The sequence below is a fragment of the Zonotrichia albicollis genome, chromosome 7 (assembly GCF_047830755.1).
Source record: "Zonotrichia albicollis isolate bZonAlb1 chromosome 7, bZonAlb1.hap1, whole genome shotgun sequence".
NCBI classification, from domain to species: domain Eukaryota; kingdom Metazoa; phylum Chordata; class Aves; order Passeriformes; family Passerellidae; genus Zonotrichia; species Zonotrichia albicollis.
In genome coordinates, this window is record NC_133825.1 from 41,531,909 (window position 1) to 41,548,520 (window position 16,612).

A 16,612-nucleotide genomic window follows, 5' to 3' on the forward strand; every position below is an offset into this window, starting at 1 on the left:
AGTGTATTGAAAACACATTATTCAAGTTTTGTGGTAGAGATTCAAGAGACTGAATCCAGGAGCTGGAGCAGAATCTAACACATTTTTATGAACTCATAAAATGTTTTACAGGATCTCATGAACAAGACCCTGCAAATTTGGAGCCTGAAGCAAATTTTTTTACAGTTCACATGTATAAAACCAGAACCAGAGGTTTTTAATGGCAGTGTTGACACATTGTTTACTATGCATGATGCTCAAAATATGAAAACCTGAGAGGGGAAAGAAATGAAAGAATTTCTGAGTACGTCTGTGCTTTCTGTTATTTTACCTGGGAGCCAAACCATTAATTGAAACAAAGACAGATGGTAAGTCACTGCTGAAATCCTCCTTCATGTCACTGGAAATTTATAGTGCTCTTCACAAACTCCTTTGGATGAGGGCAAAGTTATAACCTGACTGAGCTGCTCCCAGCACTCTTTTGTTACCATTTGTTTCTTTGCAGTGTACTGACATACTATTTTTTTCCTGACTGCAAAGGCAAGAGATTGGTGTTTATTAGATGTTATTTATGCAGCATTTCTTTAAAAAGTAATTTTTTTTAAACCAAAAAACCAGAAAAGACATAGAGATTCTATAGAGGAAGAAGACAGAGAAATCTACCTTATAATTAACTTTATTTTCATTTACTTAGGTTTTGTTAGTTTTCCTTCACAAATATTATGTGTAGGAAAACAACTGCTGTAAAATGGAATTACACATTAAAGTGGTGTCAATCCTCTTGTTTCACAGAGACAATCATGATTGGGTTATCATGCTGAGAAGACAAAATTGATTGAACTGGGACCATTTAAATTAAAAAATTCACTTTCACCACCTTCCTCCTGCATCAGTCTTCATGTATTGTGCTTTGCCTGCCTAATGCCAGATTCATTGCAGCCATGCTGTAACTGATTTTTGTAGCTTTACATATTTCCCTCATGTGTATGAGGAAGCAGCACTGAGGCTTTCAGGATTAACAGATCTATGCCTTGAATTACTTCTCATTTCCGTTCAAAGTCCATGCAATTCTTTACAAGGGCTCTTCAAAAGAAGTTCTGCAGGAAACAAAGCCAGAAAATTCACAGTAGATTAAAACTCAGCAGGGGTGAAATCATATGTGGTGAAGAAATGAAATACAATAAGAAAACCGATTTCACTTTTACATTTTTAAAAACGCAGAGCAATCATGACCTTACAGTGATCATAATTCACACAGCAACACAGAATTAAGTGTCTCAAAGACTGCCTGTGTCTCTTAATTTGTCTAAGGATAACCTGGAGATATAAAACAGAGATTCCACAGGTCTGTTCCAATTCCCAACAGGGGTAAAATCTGGTGTTTGAGCCCTTCACAGACAGAGATTCTCTGTGGCCTTGCTGCAGCATTTCACTGCCCTCACTGGGGATGTTTTCCCTGCTGTCTCATAGGAATTTCCCTTTTTGCAGCTCGTGTCTGTTCCCTCTGTACTCACTAGAATTTTAGAACTTTTCAAGATTGCCTTGGTGTGTCTGGTGTATACAAAAAAAAAAAAAAAAAAAAAGATTTTCCAATACAATATTTTACTCTGTACTTCACTTTTATCCTGGTTTGTTGTCTTCTTAGAAACCATTTATCCAGAGTAGCTTTGGGAGACAAGGCCGGAGATGTCCAGCTGAGGAAACAATCCAATACCTTTCTCAGGCATTTGAGAAAGAAAACAAGAATAATTACAGTAGGATATGAGAAATTTCAGTAAAAATCTGATGCCTCTCTGAATTCATTAAATGCCAGTCTGTACCATGAATTAAGTGTTTTAATTACCCAGAGTTCAAGCCCAAGTTCTTCAGCTGGCTGTGGTAATGATTGATGTAACACATGGGATGTAATTGGCCTGCAGTGTGCGCTTAGCTCACCTCTGTGATTCTGAGGAATAATCTTGAAATTCCTTCCCAAAGGAACCACTGATATCAGGACTGGCAGTCCTTTAAACCCCTCTGTTCTGCTCTCTGAGAGGTTCACACATCAAGCCTGGCCTCACCATCCTGCTCCAGCTCCACATTGCTCCATGGAGGTCCCTCAACTCCTGCACTGCCCAGCATCTCCACACTCCTGCTGCTGCCAGCCCTCAATAACACCCAGGAGAGAGAGGAGGGATGAAAATTTTATGAGCATTTTCCCCTTGGGTTCCTTCTTTTCTGAAACCCTGCCCTTTGATGAAGTTTACCCAGGGAGGCAAGGTTTTCCACAAAGCAAGGGGAGAGAGGAAGAGAAGGAGAAGGAGAAGGAGAAGGAGAAGGAGAAGGAGAAGGAGAAGGAGAAGGAGAAGGAGAAGGAGAAGGAGAAGGAGAAGGAGAAGGAGAAGGAGAAGGAGAGAAGAGAAGAGAAGAGAAGAGAAGAGAAGAGAAGAGAAGAGAAGAGAAGAGAAGAGAAGAGAAGAGAAGAGAAGAGAAGAGAAGAGAAGAGAAGAGAAGAGGAGAGGAGAAGAGAGAAACGAAAAGAGAAAGCTCTTCATGCTCCAACACTCCAACACACTTTTGCAAGAGTGGAAGGATATAGTCCACTTGCCTCACTTTTTCTCCTAACCAGAAGTTTCAAGTGGGTGTTAGGTTCTTATTCACTGAACTGGTGTCATTTAATGGTGTCTCAAATTGTTAAGCAGTTTCTGAATCCTCTCTTCTGATGGATGAGGCAATTCTGTCTTTACGTAATTCAGAGGAGCCACATGAGACTTAATTAATATTTATAAAGCATTCAGGATGCTCAGTTGAAAAGGGTGATGATATAAAAGCTCTATAAAAACACTCACAATTTTTCAAATTCTCTGATGTTGCAGGTCAAATTAAAGACTCGTTTTTCCCCTTCATTTTCCAGCAGCAATTGTGTCCCCTATGGGTTGTGTGGAAACAGGCAATGCCCAGAAGCCAGTAACACAGGGAGTTTTAAAAAGTGGATAACCTATTTATACTTGTAAAGCATGGCAGGGCACAAACAGCAAAACTAATGAAATGTTGTTTCTGTGAATCCATGCTCTGTCTCCTCTAACCACCCCACCAGACATCTTCCCCCAGCCCTTTGCCATCATGGCACAGGGTGCTTCAGGCAGGAGCTGATCCAAGGGCACTGAGGGGATGCTCAGGGTGGGCAGCTCTCTGCCTGCTGCATCCAGAGAGGGCTGAACTGCACTGTGGTGGCAGCAGAGCTCCTTAGAACACCTGCAAGCACCCAGGCTTCTGCAAGTTGGGTGGAAATTGTCTGGAAAAGAAGACAGACATCCCAGCTGTCTGAAGAACCGCATTCCTTAAAATTGCCACAAGCAGACCAGACCAGACTGAGGCTTTTGAGGCCTCTCAGTGATGCCAGGCTTCTACCTCTGCCTCACTTGCAAACAGCTCCTGGTGCCAGCAGAGAAATAAAGCACTGTTTAACTGAGGAGCAGAGTGGAAACAGTCCCACCCTGCTGCAGGGCACCACCAGAGAGATGCAGTGGGGGTCTCAGCAAAGGCACCAGACTGGAAGGGATGTGCTACAGCTGGCAAACACAAGCACCAGTCAGAGAAACATCACAGCCCACAGGGAAACATGTTTATTTTTCAGGTCACATCCACCATGCAGAGGAAAATTATAGAGAGTGAATTGTGTGTGTGTTTGTATCTCCACTCAGCTGCGATGGAAAAGGGAAATCATCAAGCCCATGGATTTGTCTGATGTGGGATAATTCAATGTGGCATAATTCAGCAAGTAACCTGGGGCTTTCTGCCCCCATAGGCAGAGCTGACATCCTCCAGCCCTTCAGGAAAGGCTTCCTGATCTCCTCAGGCTCCTTGGGATGTGGCTGCCTGTCCCCACAGCCTCCTGCTCTTGTGTGATCCCAGTGCTGCTCCCACCCCTAGTGAGGAGATGAGGGGTGCATGAGCTGCTTCTAAGATGGAAAGGTGGAATTTGGTTTATTTCTTACATACAATGCCCACGGCTGATTCCTGCAGACATTTCAATGATCTTGGCCCTGCTCTGCATCAAGTAAGGGATCACTGGACCAAGCTCCCAAACAACAGTGCCTTGGCAGCACACTCTGATTGAAGTGTGGGACACATGTGGGCCCATCTTGCCTTCACCTTCCTCCCCTGGTGCCAGCTCCATGCTTCTGGTCCAGAAACCTGCTGACAGTGACCAGAGGTGCTGTGCAGGGAGCTGAGCTGGGACCTTGGTGTGTCTGAAAAATAATCCATAAGAAAAAGGGATGGAGGGGGTGAAGGCGCAGAATTTCATCCAGCTGTGCTCCCAGGGAAGCCTCAAGCCAGGAACAGGGGACACAGCACTGGGGGGGACTAAGGAGGGGGAGGGAAGGATCAGGATTTGTTTGGATCAGCAGTCTTGCCAAGACATGCATGTGAGTGACATCTCCTGAGATGCACAAAGCCACCTGGACACTGGGACAAAGATGGTCAGCAGGGCCTCAGCCATCTCCCTGTCCAGCCCCACATCTGTGAGCTGTGCAGCACTGTCCCCCTACCTGGAGGATTTCTTAAACTCAGTGGACTCTGTTTTTATTGAGAGCAGGTTCAAATCTGCTTTGCACTAGAGGGGCCATCAGGAGGTTTTTAAGGTAAAACCCTTCTGTGTGCTGATGAATTACCAGGCTCACTGGGGTTTTAATGACTTCTTTCTGGGATGCTTGAGATCAAGAAGGTTATCTTCACAAGGAAAAGCCTGCAGAATACTTTAAAATTAAATTAGGGCTTGCAATGCTTTGCAGAATAATTATGAAGATGCTGTGATACTGTGATAACACCTTGTACCCACGCTTGGACAAAGTCTTGGAGCTGCCCTGCAGCATCAGAGGAAGGTTTATATCTGAAAGGGGGACAAGCTGAGCTGGCAGCCCTGCCAGGCTCTCTCCTTTCCCCCTGCCTTGCAGAAGATCCAGTTCTCTGCCTCCCACAGCTGTAAGGGGCATTGCAAGGGGAGGGGGTCTGATAGAGATCTTCAACCCAGAACTCTGCTCTTGCACTTGGGATAGTTCCAAATCTGAGCCATGCTCAGGTCTGGTCTTGGAGTGATAGTTTCATTCCTTTAAAATGCCTGTCTGCACCAGAGAGTGCAGAAGATGGGTGAAGAGCTTTTCTCCTAATGCACATTTTCACTTGAAGACAAGCAAACTCCACATGGTCTTTCAAGGTGGTGTTTGTGCCAGGTGTCAAACACAGCCCAACTCCTGAGACTATGAAAATCAACCACAGCTACAGATAAAACCAGCTTCTAATGAAGTGCTTTCTATGTCCAGCAAACACTGCAGCTGGCTGCCAGGGAAATGATGTTTAGTTTCCAAGGGACAGCCCGGGAAATGAGGTTTGGGAATGTGGTGCCCGGTCCCTCCGAGGGAACTGCAGCTGTAGATGAAGCTCCACCACCATCTGCTGGACACTCTGGGGATGGAGCGGGGCTCATCTGTGCTTTGCTATGAGCAAAATGACAATATTCTCTAAAGAAAAAAAGTTTAAAATGCCAAGTCCTTAATCCTGTTTTACAGCCATCAGGGATTTTTTTCTACTCACGGACATAAGAGGCAACCACATATCTCCTTTGGAAAGCCTGGTTTTATTTAATTTTATGGTAGCTGTGCTAGTTTGTAAAAGTATAACCTGAATGTTAAAGGTGGCAAACAGTGGGGGAAAAGTGGTTTTTAGGCAATTTAAAGAGAACCCTCTTATGCTGTTCACACAGCAATGAGCAGCCAGACTCTGGGTGAACCCCTTGTGTGAGAATGAGCTAGGAGAAAGAAATCAGTGTACCAGGGGGGACAGAGGACATTGCTGCAGTCACACAGGAGCAACAGGGAGGACTGAAGAAGGAGAGTGACTGCACTGAAGGAGAAAATCATCCTCAGCTAGTTGGGCCAGGAGTCTCACTGTGCCACAGTTACCTCCAGGAGGTCCTGCACACCCAAAATTTCCTGCAGAAACCCTCCTTAAGCTTAGCTGAATCTGCAGCCCAGCTCAACACACCAGGCAATTCCAGCAGCAACATCCTGGGCCTGCTGCATCATTTAGATCTAATTCTTTAATAGATGAAGAATTGAGGCTTTAATAAGAGATAAGGGAGCTCTGGACTGCTGTGCTCAGACTACTCTTTTACTTGAAAGTGATAGAAAAGCTGCTCCAGTTTCTTATCCAGCATTTTCCTTTGAATTATTAATAACCAATTTGTACTTAATTTACTTAGTTCAGAAAATTAACTACATGTGTCACTGATTCCAACATTTTTCATTTTTACTGCCATCTGCATTGACAAAGAGATACCTTCTTATAAACCAGCTAAAAGACAAAGACACACACACACAACCTCCTGCCCTGGTTTGCTCTCCCAGCTCTCTGGAGTATAACTAGAAACATCAGCTTCTAATATTTTCATGCTTCTTTGCTTCAGACTTCTGTAAACTACAACCTGGGTTAATGATTACAGCTGGTAAAGGGATGGAATTCTCCTAATATCTAAACCAGTTTTCCTAAACTCTTGGACAAGAACAAACATTTTGGGGTGAAAGGGACAGAATCTGCAGGTTTGAGGAAAGAAAGCAGGAGTTTTAAAGCCCAGAACCAAAATTAACTCACATTACATGAAACGACTGCAAAAATGTAAACACAAAACATGTTTAAACTTCCTCATCTCCTAGGAAAGGGAACATTCATTTTATTACACACAATGATTTCTTTTTGAGGGATTATTAAACATTTTTTCAAGGATACACTAAGGAAACTGGAGGCTATAAATGGCCAGCCAGCCAGCAAGACAAAGTGAGAGATTTGCAGGCAAAGGTGGTGAACTATGGTAATTTAGTTTAATGAAGGGGAAATATAAACACAGAAAAAGGCTTTTACTGCCTACTGACAGGTAGTAGCTTAATTGGCCTTCTCCATCCTGCAGAGACAAGAGGAAGTCTGATTTTAAAAAAGCTGAACACTGTGGTTAAAATTAGAGTTCAGCTAAATCTAAAAAAAAAAACCTGCACGTTAACACAGCTGTAAAGTGAGCCCCTGAAATCATCCACAGATACAGAAAATGTTTAACTGGGAACAAAACCTCAGCCCTTCCTCAGCCTCATCTGAAGAGGGACACCAAATCAAAGGTGTTACACTGGTTTTAGAGACATGCTACAGTGAGCAGCCAAGAAACCATCCCAGGTACCAATCACACCGCACAGGGCTCTGAAAGAGGCTGCTTCAGTACTTTTGGGGGATCCTGGAAACTCTTCCAGTGAAAATGCATTAAAAGAGTGCCACTGTCAATTCTGTGGCATTTATAAATGTTGTTTTCTTTGTGTAGATACAATCACCAGAGCCTGAACTCCTGAGATAATGCAATAGTCAAGGCAACAGTAAACCCAAAGCTCAGGAAATATCACTGGGCTTTCAGTGTTTCCAAAGCAGTGCCAGAGTTAAACTGTAAACTGTTAACAGATTACAGGGTTAATTTGTAATTTATTATTGTTATCTGCCAGGAACACTCTGGAAGATGAAATGCCAGGGGCAGGATTCCTCACCCCTTTTCCAGTCACCAGGGATTTTACTACTGGCTGAGGCAGGAGACTCCTACAGTAAGACAATGTCATGTCTGATTTCTTCTCCAGTCCTTGCCTGCTCCCTGCTGGCACTCCATCTCTTTTTTGACCAGCAAAAACATTAAGAAAACATTTTTACAGAACAACCTTAATAAAACCCTCATATATCTCACTCCTCAAAGATTACAGGGACAAGAGGTATAATTCATATTACAGCTGCTCCTGATCTGAAACACAGTCAGCCAGAGCACCAGCCAAAGCAGCCAGACCAAACTCTTCTGTACAAATCCATTTCTACTTGGCCCAGGAAAGATGCCCAGACCAGGAAGGCATTTGTCTCAGCACTTCTCTTTGCTCACAGTAAAAAATTTTTAAATTTTCTATCTTGGTTCTTTTCAGTGCAACTGAAGACTACATTCACTACTTTTATCAAATAGCCAGGGTGTAATCCAGATTCTTTTTTTCTCTGTATAGGAGGCTAAAAGGGAAAACCTTTATTTCCCCTTCCATCTTGTCTGTAGCATCCTTCAAACAGAACTCCTCAAACAGAACATGGTATCCCAGCTGAGACCTTATGGCCTGCCAAGTTTTGCCTTGTGTTTGTCATTCATGTGCAGGAGTAAGGGTATCATGAAATGACATCTGCCCTTTCCATGGCAGCAGGACCCTTCTAAGTCACTTTCTGCTTGCGGTCTGCCAGTAAATTGGAGTTTTCTCCAAAGAATTGCTACACAGCTGGTTTATTTCCTCTCGTGTACATCAGCTGGTCCTCTCTCAGATGTAATGCACTGTACTTCCCTGGCTGGAATGGCTTTCTTCTTTTTGCCTTCAGATCTTTCCAAAACATATCATTACCCCTGGGATCATGATGTTCTCCACTGGACTACCTGGCTCTCCCAGATCTTATTGCCAACAAATGTAAAGAGCAAATTCTCCTCCATTCCCAAGGTCATTAATGAAGATACTGAACAGACAAGACTCAGAAAAGACCTAAAATCATGTCCACTCCTAATAGTAATCCTTCAACTCCAAAATTCTTTCATTCTGGCTGTGACTTGTGTTTCAAGGAGAGGATAAAATCTACTTCATACTTGTACTTCAAATTACTTCCTAATGAAAATAGAAAACCACATCAGAAGTGACATGTCTGAGGCCATGCATGCGTTCAGTGAATATTTGAGCCTAATTTACATCATCTGATCTCCATATCTGGGTTTCCTCACCTCCCAGGGACTGTCACTGGAAAATGGAAAACATTTAAGACCAAGGCATTGCAAATACTATCAGCTTAACAACCAACATAATTACTGTGCTGGAGAACAACCTTTTCTTGCAAATTACACACAGCAATTATGCTATGTGTCTTTTACTGTAATTTTACACTGCATAATTACATGCACATAGATTTATATAACTAACAGTTACTAGGCAATGAATTAAATAGCTTTTGTTTCTCTAACTGCCAATGCTTTGTGACAGATGAAAGCTGAAAATCTATTTGGGGTTTATGGTCTCTCAGGCCTGAACTCTGGCAAAACACACAGTGATGAACATTTTCTACATGTTTCTTTAGAAAAGACAGAAAGTCCCTTATTCTAAAGAAAGCATCAACTATGATAATACCTTCTGGATAATTACATTAACAGGTTGGCCGACTTACAGGAGAATAAAAAAGGACAATAATTCTTGCCCAGCAGTGCAAAACACAAGGAACATCTATAAATAAAGACTGAAAAGAAAATCTTTCAAGCAGCAGCTCAGATCAATGTGGATCTTACTTTGAAAACACAGGGCTACTCAAAACACAATGTACCATAAGAGAACAAAGCAGAGAACTCAAAGCAATGATCCTTCTAAATAAGCCTGACAAGCTTTTATTATATAAAAACTGAATTAAACAAAAACTAAAGATAAGTGCTTTATCTGACATTTGGGATTTCAAAAGACTGAGAAATAGGAAGACATTTACAGAAATAACATATAAGGTCATCACCACCAAGAATTGGGTTTAATTCAAGATACTGACAATAATTGAATTCTAAGTTTCCTGCTTCAGCCTGGAGTTGTCAATTAATTGAGCCTTGCTTGCATGTGAACATTGCTAGAGGCCTCTTACAGAATCAGCTGATTAGAACTTTTTTTTCATGAAGAGTGAAGCAGCATCCCTCCTTCTCAATTTAGGTAATGATCATCTATGCAGGTTTTATTCTATTAAAGCCCCATTCCAATTAATTCACATTTGCCAGATGCTGTCACAATTGCTGACAGGTGTTTATTACACTCCAGGTCAGCTTGAAATCACCATAAGAAGGGAAGTCTGCAGCATCAGAGCCATCCCAGGCTGCTGAATGACACACAAACACCCCCATGAGGAGAAAGGAACTGCACAAGAACTCTATGTGCAACAAGCTTGTGGGGATGGGGGAACAGAGAGGCAAAATGGCACCTCCACTTTGCAACAAAACAGTGGCTCAGGAGTTGGGATGTCACTTCAACCTGCTTTTTAAATATCTGCACCAGCCCCTTACACTGGTAGAGATACAGCTACACTGAGGGATGTAATCGTTTAATTTCAGAAACTACCTGCAGTGTAACAAAGTTATTGAATGAATTATCTCAGCGAGTTATTTAAAAAAAAACCACAACAACAAAAAATAAATCAAAAAACACTAGAAGAGCTTGTTAAATGTCATATTAGCAAACAGTTTAATTTATTAAAATGACTCCAGTACACCTCTGTGCTTCTACAACAAACACGCATTACACATAACAGGTAAAACACAGTAATAACATTCTCCAGTCAGCAGTTCCCGGCTCTCAGCACAGAAACACAAAATCCACAGTATCTTACATCACCTCCCAGCTCAACCTTCTGCCACGTGGTGCTTGGGGCACTTCTCTGAGGAGCAGGCAGGCAGCTGAATGCAAGTGTGTGTCTATGCTTCCTGATCAGAGGTGGTGAGTGCAGCCCTGTGCTGCCCCGAGCACAGAGCCAAGGCCCTGCCCAGGCCACAGGCAGTGAACCCATGGAACACGGGGAGTGCCATCCCACAGTTCCATCTCTCTAAAAATGGGACATCTACAGGATGGGCGTGGAGAGGTTAAATTTCTCATAGCCTGAAAAGACACTGGCCCAAAAAGATTTGCACACCTGAGTATTATGCTCATAAGAATTACGAGATTCATGTAAGTCTTTATAAAGTCTTAAAATACAGTTGTGGTAATTCAGGGCCAGTCCTTTCTCTTTTACTGGTTAACTTTACTGAAATCAACTTGACCTGGAATTTGAACAGCAAAGCAAACATGAAAAGTTAATAAAATCAGAAGACACTGAAGGTGTAGATACAGTGCAAGTGTTGGTTTTAGTCTTTTTGACTGTTACAGCCTGATAATTTTACATTCTGTGCTTTAATTTTAGGGAAAAGCATAGATGTTGTGTCAGAACATACATACTAGCATATTTACATGTATACATCATACACACTTGCTGCAGAATGCAAGGGCTTCCAGTGGCATATGATTCATAGTACCAATCTATCACATGCAGGTTTGTTTTCCATACAAAACCAAAACAGTTTTAGAGGTGGCCCTCCCCCTGCATATATAAGTATCCATTAATGTGTATTCACATGCATTATTACCAACTCATTGATTTATGTTAACCAGATTTATTTAATTTTTTTAATGTAAGCTATAAATTATTTTAGTTGCAACACCTAGCCAGAACACTCCAGTGACCACAGTACTCCTGGGTTTTATGGTAACTAATACCTCCGTTGGCAAAACATTCTTAATAAAATGACTCAAGTTTTGATTGCTTCATATTGCTTCATTTTAAAAAAAAATTTTTATGTACAAACATTGCTGCTAGTACACTTCAGATCTGCTGAAGTGCAGTAAACTATGAGAGCTCGTTATTCAGAAGCACCTAGACTCTTTTTGATATTAAATGGAAGCCATCAGCAACAAACATTGTATGGAGAATTCATCAGGTGGATGAACAGTGCACATCAGTGAGTATGAGATGAAACTGTTTTCTAAACAGCTGGTAGCCTTCACAAAACAAATTATGAGTGATGTAGTCAGTCCTGCTGAGACAGCAGAAGGACATAAGAACACAAGCGACTCAAGGGTCAGTGTTTATCCATATTAATGTAGCTTTGGTTCAGAAATTCTTTAAGTGTTGTAGAGCACCTGGTTTAGTGACAAAACACATGCATCTCACAGTGCTAACAGTATAATGCTAATAAACTATAAACTGCAGCTTTCAAATATTAATAGCATTTAATAAAAAAAGTTACAGAAATATTCTTGTTGACAAATGTGCAGTACAAATGCAAGCTCCTTGGCCACAAACTCTAATTGTGTGCATCAGTTTTGTGCTGGCATAACAGTGCAAGTGCTGGGATTCAAGTATGATTTTCCATGTTTATGTTAAGCAAGAGATTACATGATGAAGTTTGGGGGATTTTCTGCTCACAAGGCCAGGATGTGAGAATCAAGCAAAGCAATGCAGCAAAGGAAATGTTTAATTTCCCTCATCTAGAAGGCATAAAGGAGGGAAAACACATTTCACAAGCAAACCAGCTTCACATACTACCAAGTTATTGCTTCAGTTAAATCAGCTGTACTCAAATACAAGACTACAGGTTGCAATCTAATCTGCCCTCACATGAAGGGAAGATGAAATCTACAGTGCAAGTCCTCCATGAAAAAGGATCAAATTGCAACACCAGAGTCCTGTTTCATAGGACAGAATTTATTCATCATTCAGTTTTGCCTGTGAATTAATTTTATTTGTAAGTCAGTTAGATCACAGTCTAAAGTACATTGTTTATATTTCTGTGTTTCTAGAGGTACTACTTCATACCAGTTTAGGTCTGCTCAACAACAGAATATAATATGAACACTTGTTTCCAATGAATTGACAAAATTATTGCTGAAATTTTAAGGGTCAAAATTAAAACTTATTTCACCAAATCAAGACTTTACTCCACTTAAAAAAATCTGGCATCCTATTAATTAAAAAAACCCAAACCAAACCAAAACAAAAAATAAACCCTGAACTTATTAGGTGTTTTTTTTTTTTAATTAAATAATAATCTAAGATTTTACAAGATATTCACATTCAGGCAACTGTCTCCTGACTCATCTGACTGAATGACAGATGCCATAATAAAAGCAAGAACACTACTCACATTCTTCCTGACAGCAGTGATTAGTGCAATTTACCACTGCACTACACAGTTTTAATAGTGCAAGGTGTGCCTGCTGACATTTCTCACAATCACCTGCTACATGATCATTATTCTCAGATGTCTGTACCTGTAATTTTCATTAGAATGTTGGCATTTATGTTAACACTTATGAAAAACTATGGCTTTATCCATGAAGTATATAGCTTGCCTAAGCAAAATTTTTGAGCCATTTATTAAAACAATAAAACTGAATTGGAATGAGAGTTACTTGGTTAAGCCATAAGCTGTGTTGCCACTAAACTCAAGATCTCAGGGTTAGCTACTGAACACCAATATGTGTACTTGTGCATCTGTTACAGTCTTCAAAAGTTTATTTAAAATGTAACACTGATAAATTTTTTGTTTTTTTACATCTAAGTCTAATAATTTATCTTATTTTTTGCAACAAGTTAAATTGCTTGTATCGAAAGTGTCATCTGAGTATCGCTGTATTACAACAGGACTGGGACTGTAAGAAACCCATAAATGCACACGTAAGAAGGCACTTGTCTTCCAGTAGTTCAAGTCAGAGAAGGCCTTACCCAGACAGTGGCACCTTACAGTTTGAAGGATTAGCAAATGTCCCCAGGCTTTGCCACAGTCTCAAAACGTGTCCTCGTGTCCCTGGACAAAGGTGCTGTGTGTGGTCTATAACACCATGAAGCTCATGACAAATTCCAGCAGTTTCTGCCTGTTGCTCTGAGGTAGGAACGTAGTGCCGAGTTCCAAAATGGTGTCTTTCCTCTGCTGAGTCTGCTTGAAAACCTGAAGCACAGCAGGAACACATGTAAGCATCACCCTGTTAAAGGAATCTTCTTTCTTCTGAGATTACAATGTTATGGTCTGTACTAAGATTTCCCTCATTTACAAGACTTCTCTCTTTTCATTTCTTGAAGGCTTAGATGGCAATGCCTTGAGGTATTATTAGAATTCACTCAAGGTTGAAGCCCTTCAGGGGTTATGGAAGAAAAGAAATTGAGAAATAAGTACAGTGTGTGATAAACAGCCAAATCTCAACAGTGAGGGACAAAACAACCAATCAAAGGCATTCAACTGAAAGTGTAAGCACTGTAAAAACAAGAATTCAGATGCTATGCTATATAAGGTGCTCAGCAAACATTATCTAGTTCCATTTTTCATTCTAGTTTACCCTGCTGTTGGAAAATGATGGATTCAGTATGTGCTTTCCTCACAGCTATTTAGTCTACAGAAAGATAGCTTTACTTGGCCAACTATTGTGGATTATTTAATACCTTAGAATTTAAAGGCAAAAATTTCAAAACCCATACCCAGCAACATTTTGCCTAAATGTCAATAGTTTCCAAATTATAATGCTGTATCTTATGTGGCATTCAGGAATCTATGCCACTCTGATGAAAGAAAAACACTTCACTTGCAAAATCTAGATGGGTGATTTATGATTTGAAATACTAGTAGTAAAGCACAATACTGAATATTTATCTTAAAGAAGACCTGTATTCTGATGGTGAACACTGAAGGTGTATAATAAGGATGGTTCTTCTGGAGCATCAATCACTGCTAAGCCAAAATTCAATAACTAATGCTTTTTTAAAGATTTAAGTAGACTTCAAAATTAAATTTAGCTGTTACTGAGCACAGAACATGCTCTCAGCCTTTCAATATTGTTCAGTAGGGACACAGAGTAGAACAGAGGAACTTCATTTGCTGTGAATAAAAATGTCTAGTCACCCATTCATCCAGACAGAGGATTCTTGCCTTCCCAGGGGCAAGAAATGCCCTGTTCTGCAGCTTGTGGTCTCTGTTACAGCTCTCAGCCTAAAGGAAACCAAAATGCTCCAAACCCAAATACATTTCCACAGATATAATCACTGATTTTAAAATGACACTGAACAGATTCCATGAAATGTCCAAATTGTGCTCATTATTGAAATGAAACTCAACAGTCCCCAGCTCTGAGCACCAAACACTTACTCCAATTTCCTTGAAGACTTTCACTGCATTTTTCACATGGCTGTAGGTAGCACTCTCAGCTGCAAGAGAGAAAACACAGATATAAACAAACTGAAATTCAATTTGGGCTACCTTGTGGTAGAAAGAACAGAATGAATCAAAGCCAGTTCCAAAACCAGTTTAACATACCATACACAGCAACATTCCTCTCTGTCCTGCTTATTAAGTGCCTGTGTAGCTTCTGAATATATTCAGACTCTAAAACAGGACCACTAAAATTGTGCACAAAGATGACAGCAGAGCTGTATGCCTCCAGTAATGGTCCCAGTAACCTCTGCAGGAAAGTGATGTACTGCTGGTGCTCCTGAGACTGGCTCACCTAAGGAAAGGCAACAAAAGGTTCAGTGACAGAGAGCAGTGGAAACCAGAAATGACCTGCAAGGCATAACACGTTGAAACAGCAACCAAAATAAAAACAAAAGTACAAAAACTTGTACAAAAACAAGTGTGAGGGCACAGCACAAAATGGGAGCATAGCAGAAAAAAGAGGCTTATCACGAGGGACAAAACAGGCACTGAACATCACAGACCAAGGCTATTTTTTCCTCCTCCAGGGTATTACTATTTTCTCAAGATAAAATTAAAGACATCATGCTGTTCTGCAGCCAGCAGAAGGGCTGCCCTACATTCACAGAGACAGACAGGAGTTTTCATGTGTTAACAAAATATCCTAAAGTGTTTGTGTCAGCTCTGAGAAAACTAGTAATATATCTAAAATCAACATAAGCAATCTATGAAGTGAAACACAGGCTGAATATAAACACCAGCTGGATGTGCCCCTTTTGGGCTGCATGTAAAGAATAAAGCCAAGGTACTTGAGTCTTTATCAGTTTTCAGGACTCTAACCCTTTGCTCCTCTACCTCCCTGTAAAGACTGTTTATGTTTCTTTAGCTATTCTCCTCATGTGAAGGAGACAAATGGGACTGTACAAAAATACCAACATTGCAAACCAACAAAAACCCCTCACAAAAAAAAATTATCAGTACCGGTCCTGAATAAACAAAGTAATTTATAACTGTCACAAGAAGGTTCAGCATTACAAGGAAAATACTACCTTCAGGTAGCAATCTCTCTGCTCCTCCCCAAAATCACTGTCTTCATCTTCCTCATCACTTCTCCAAGATAATGGCTCAGGGAGTTTTTTATTCCACTGCTGCTCTGTAAGACTGGGGCTAACATCCTCCTGATCATCCTGCTTGAATTTCAAAAACAAGGTGGTAAAACAATAGGTGAAACTCCAAATCCAGGCAAGCAAGAGGTTTCTTTTATAATCTCATCTGACTTAATGCATTTATTAACCAGTATTTAATGGATGCAAGTGAGACTCAATTATAGGCAGCACTGAGAAAAGGAGAAGAGACATTAGGTGAAAAGGACTAGGTTTTTTTCTTGCTTCCTCCTGGGTGCCAAGGTTTGTTTACTGTGCACAAAAAGAAGTTTATGAAGCAAATATATGCTGAATCAGCTGCCTCCACTCCTAAGGTTTTCTTTGCACTGTGCACCTCTGGCAAACTGCACCCTACGGCCCTGAAACTGCAAGCTGAGGAGTTTTACAGTAATTCTGAGATCAATACAAAGGAATTAAAGAATGACAAAAGGTCTGGACTCCTGACTCGTGTACAGTACAAAGTAAAAAATACATGTAGCTATGCTACATTTGAAAGGGCTCCAATAATAAAATAAATCCCAAATTTCATGACAGTACAAAAATAGGTGTCTTCTTTAATAGCCTTACTGGTAAAATGAAACTACACAGAGTCATGAAGCATCACAGGCTGACTGTACCCAGGAACAGAGGAGTGAAGCAGTCTCAGTCCTGGGCACGT

At 40.8% G+C, this 16,612-nt stretch overlaps 1 protein-coding gene across 6 annotated transcripts in view; it reads right to left on the minus strand.

Annotated features, from left to right (window-relative positions):
• Positions 1-10,235: 10,235 nt before the first annotated feature.
• GPAM (glycerol-3-phosphate acyltransferase, mitochondrial) overlaps positions 10,236-16,612 on the minus strand; it is a 30,494-nt gene continuing 24,117 nt past the window's right edge. For 5 of the 6 annotated variants that reach the window (XM_074545223.1, XM_074545218.1, XM_074545220.1 and 2 more), the window contains exons 19-22: positions 15,841-15,981; positions 14,915-15,104; positions 14,747-14,805; positions 10,236-13,558 (exon numbers count right to left, since the gene is read on the minus strand). In XM_074545223.1, coding sequence (XP_074401324.1) covers positions 13,442-13,558; positions 14,747-14,805; positions 14,915-15,104; positions 15,841-15,981 — 507 coding nt within the window. In that variant the 3' untranslated portion in view covers positions 10,236-13,441. The remainder of the gene's footprint in view (positions 13,559-14,746; positions 14,806-14,914; positions 15,105-15,840; positions 15,982-16,612) is intronic. The other variant, XM_074545222.1, reaches the window with a different exon arrangement.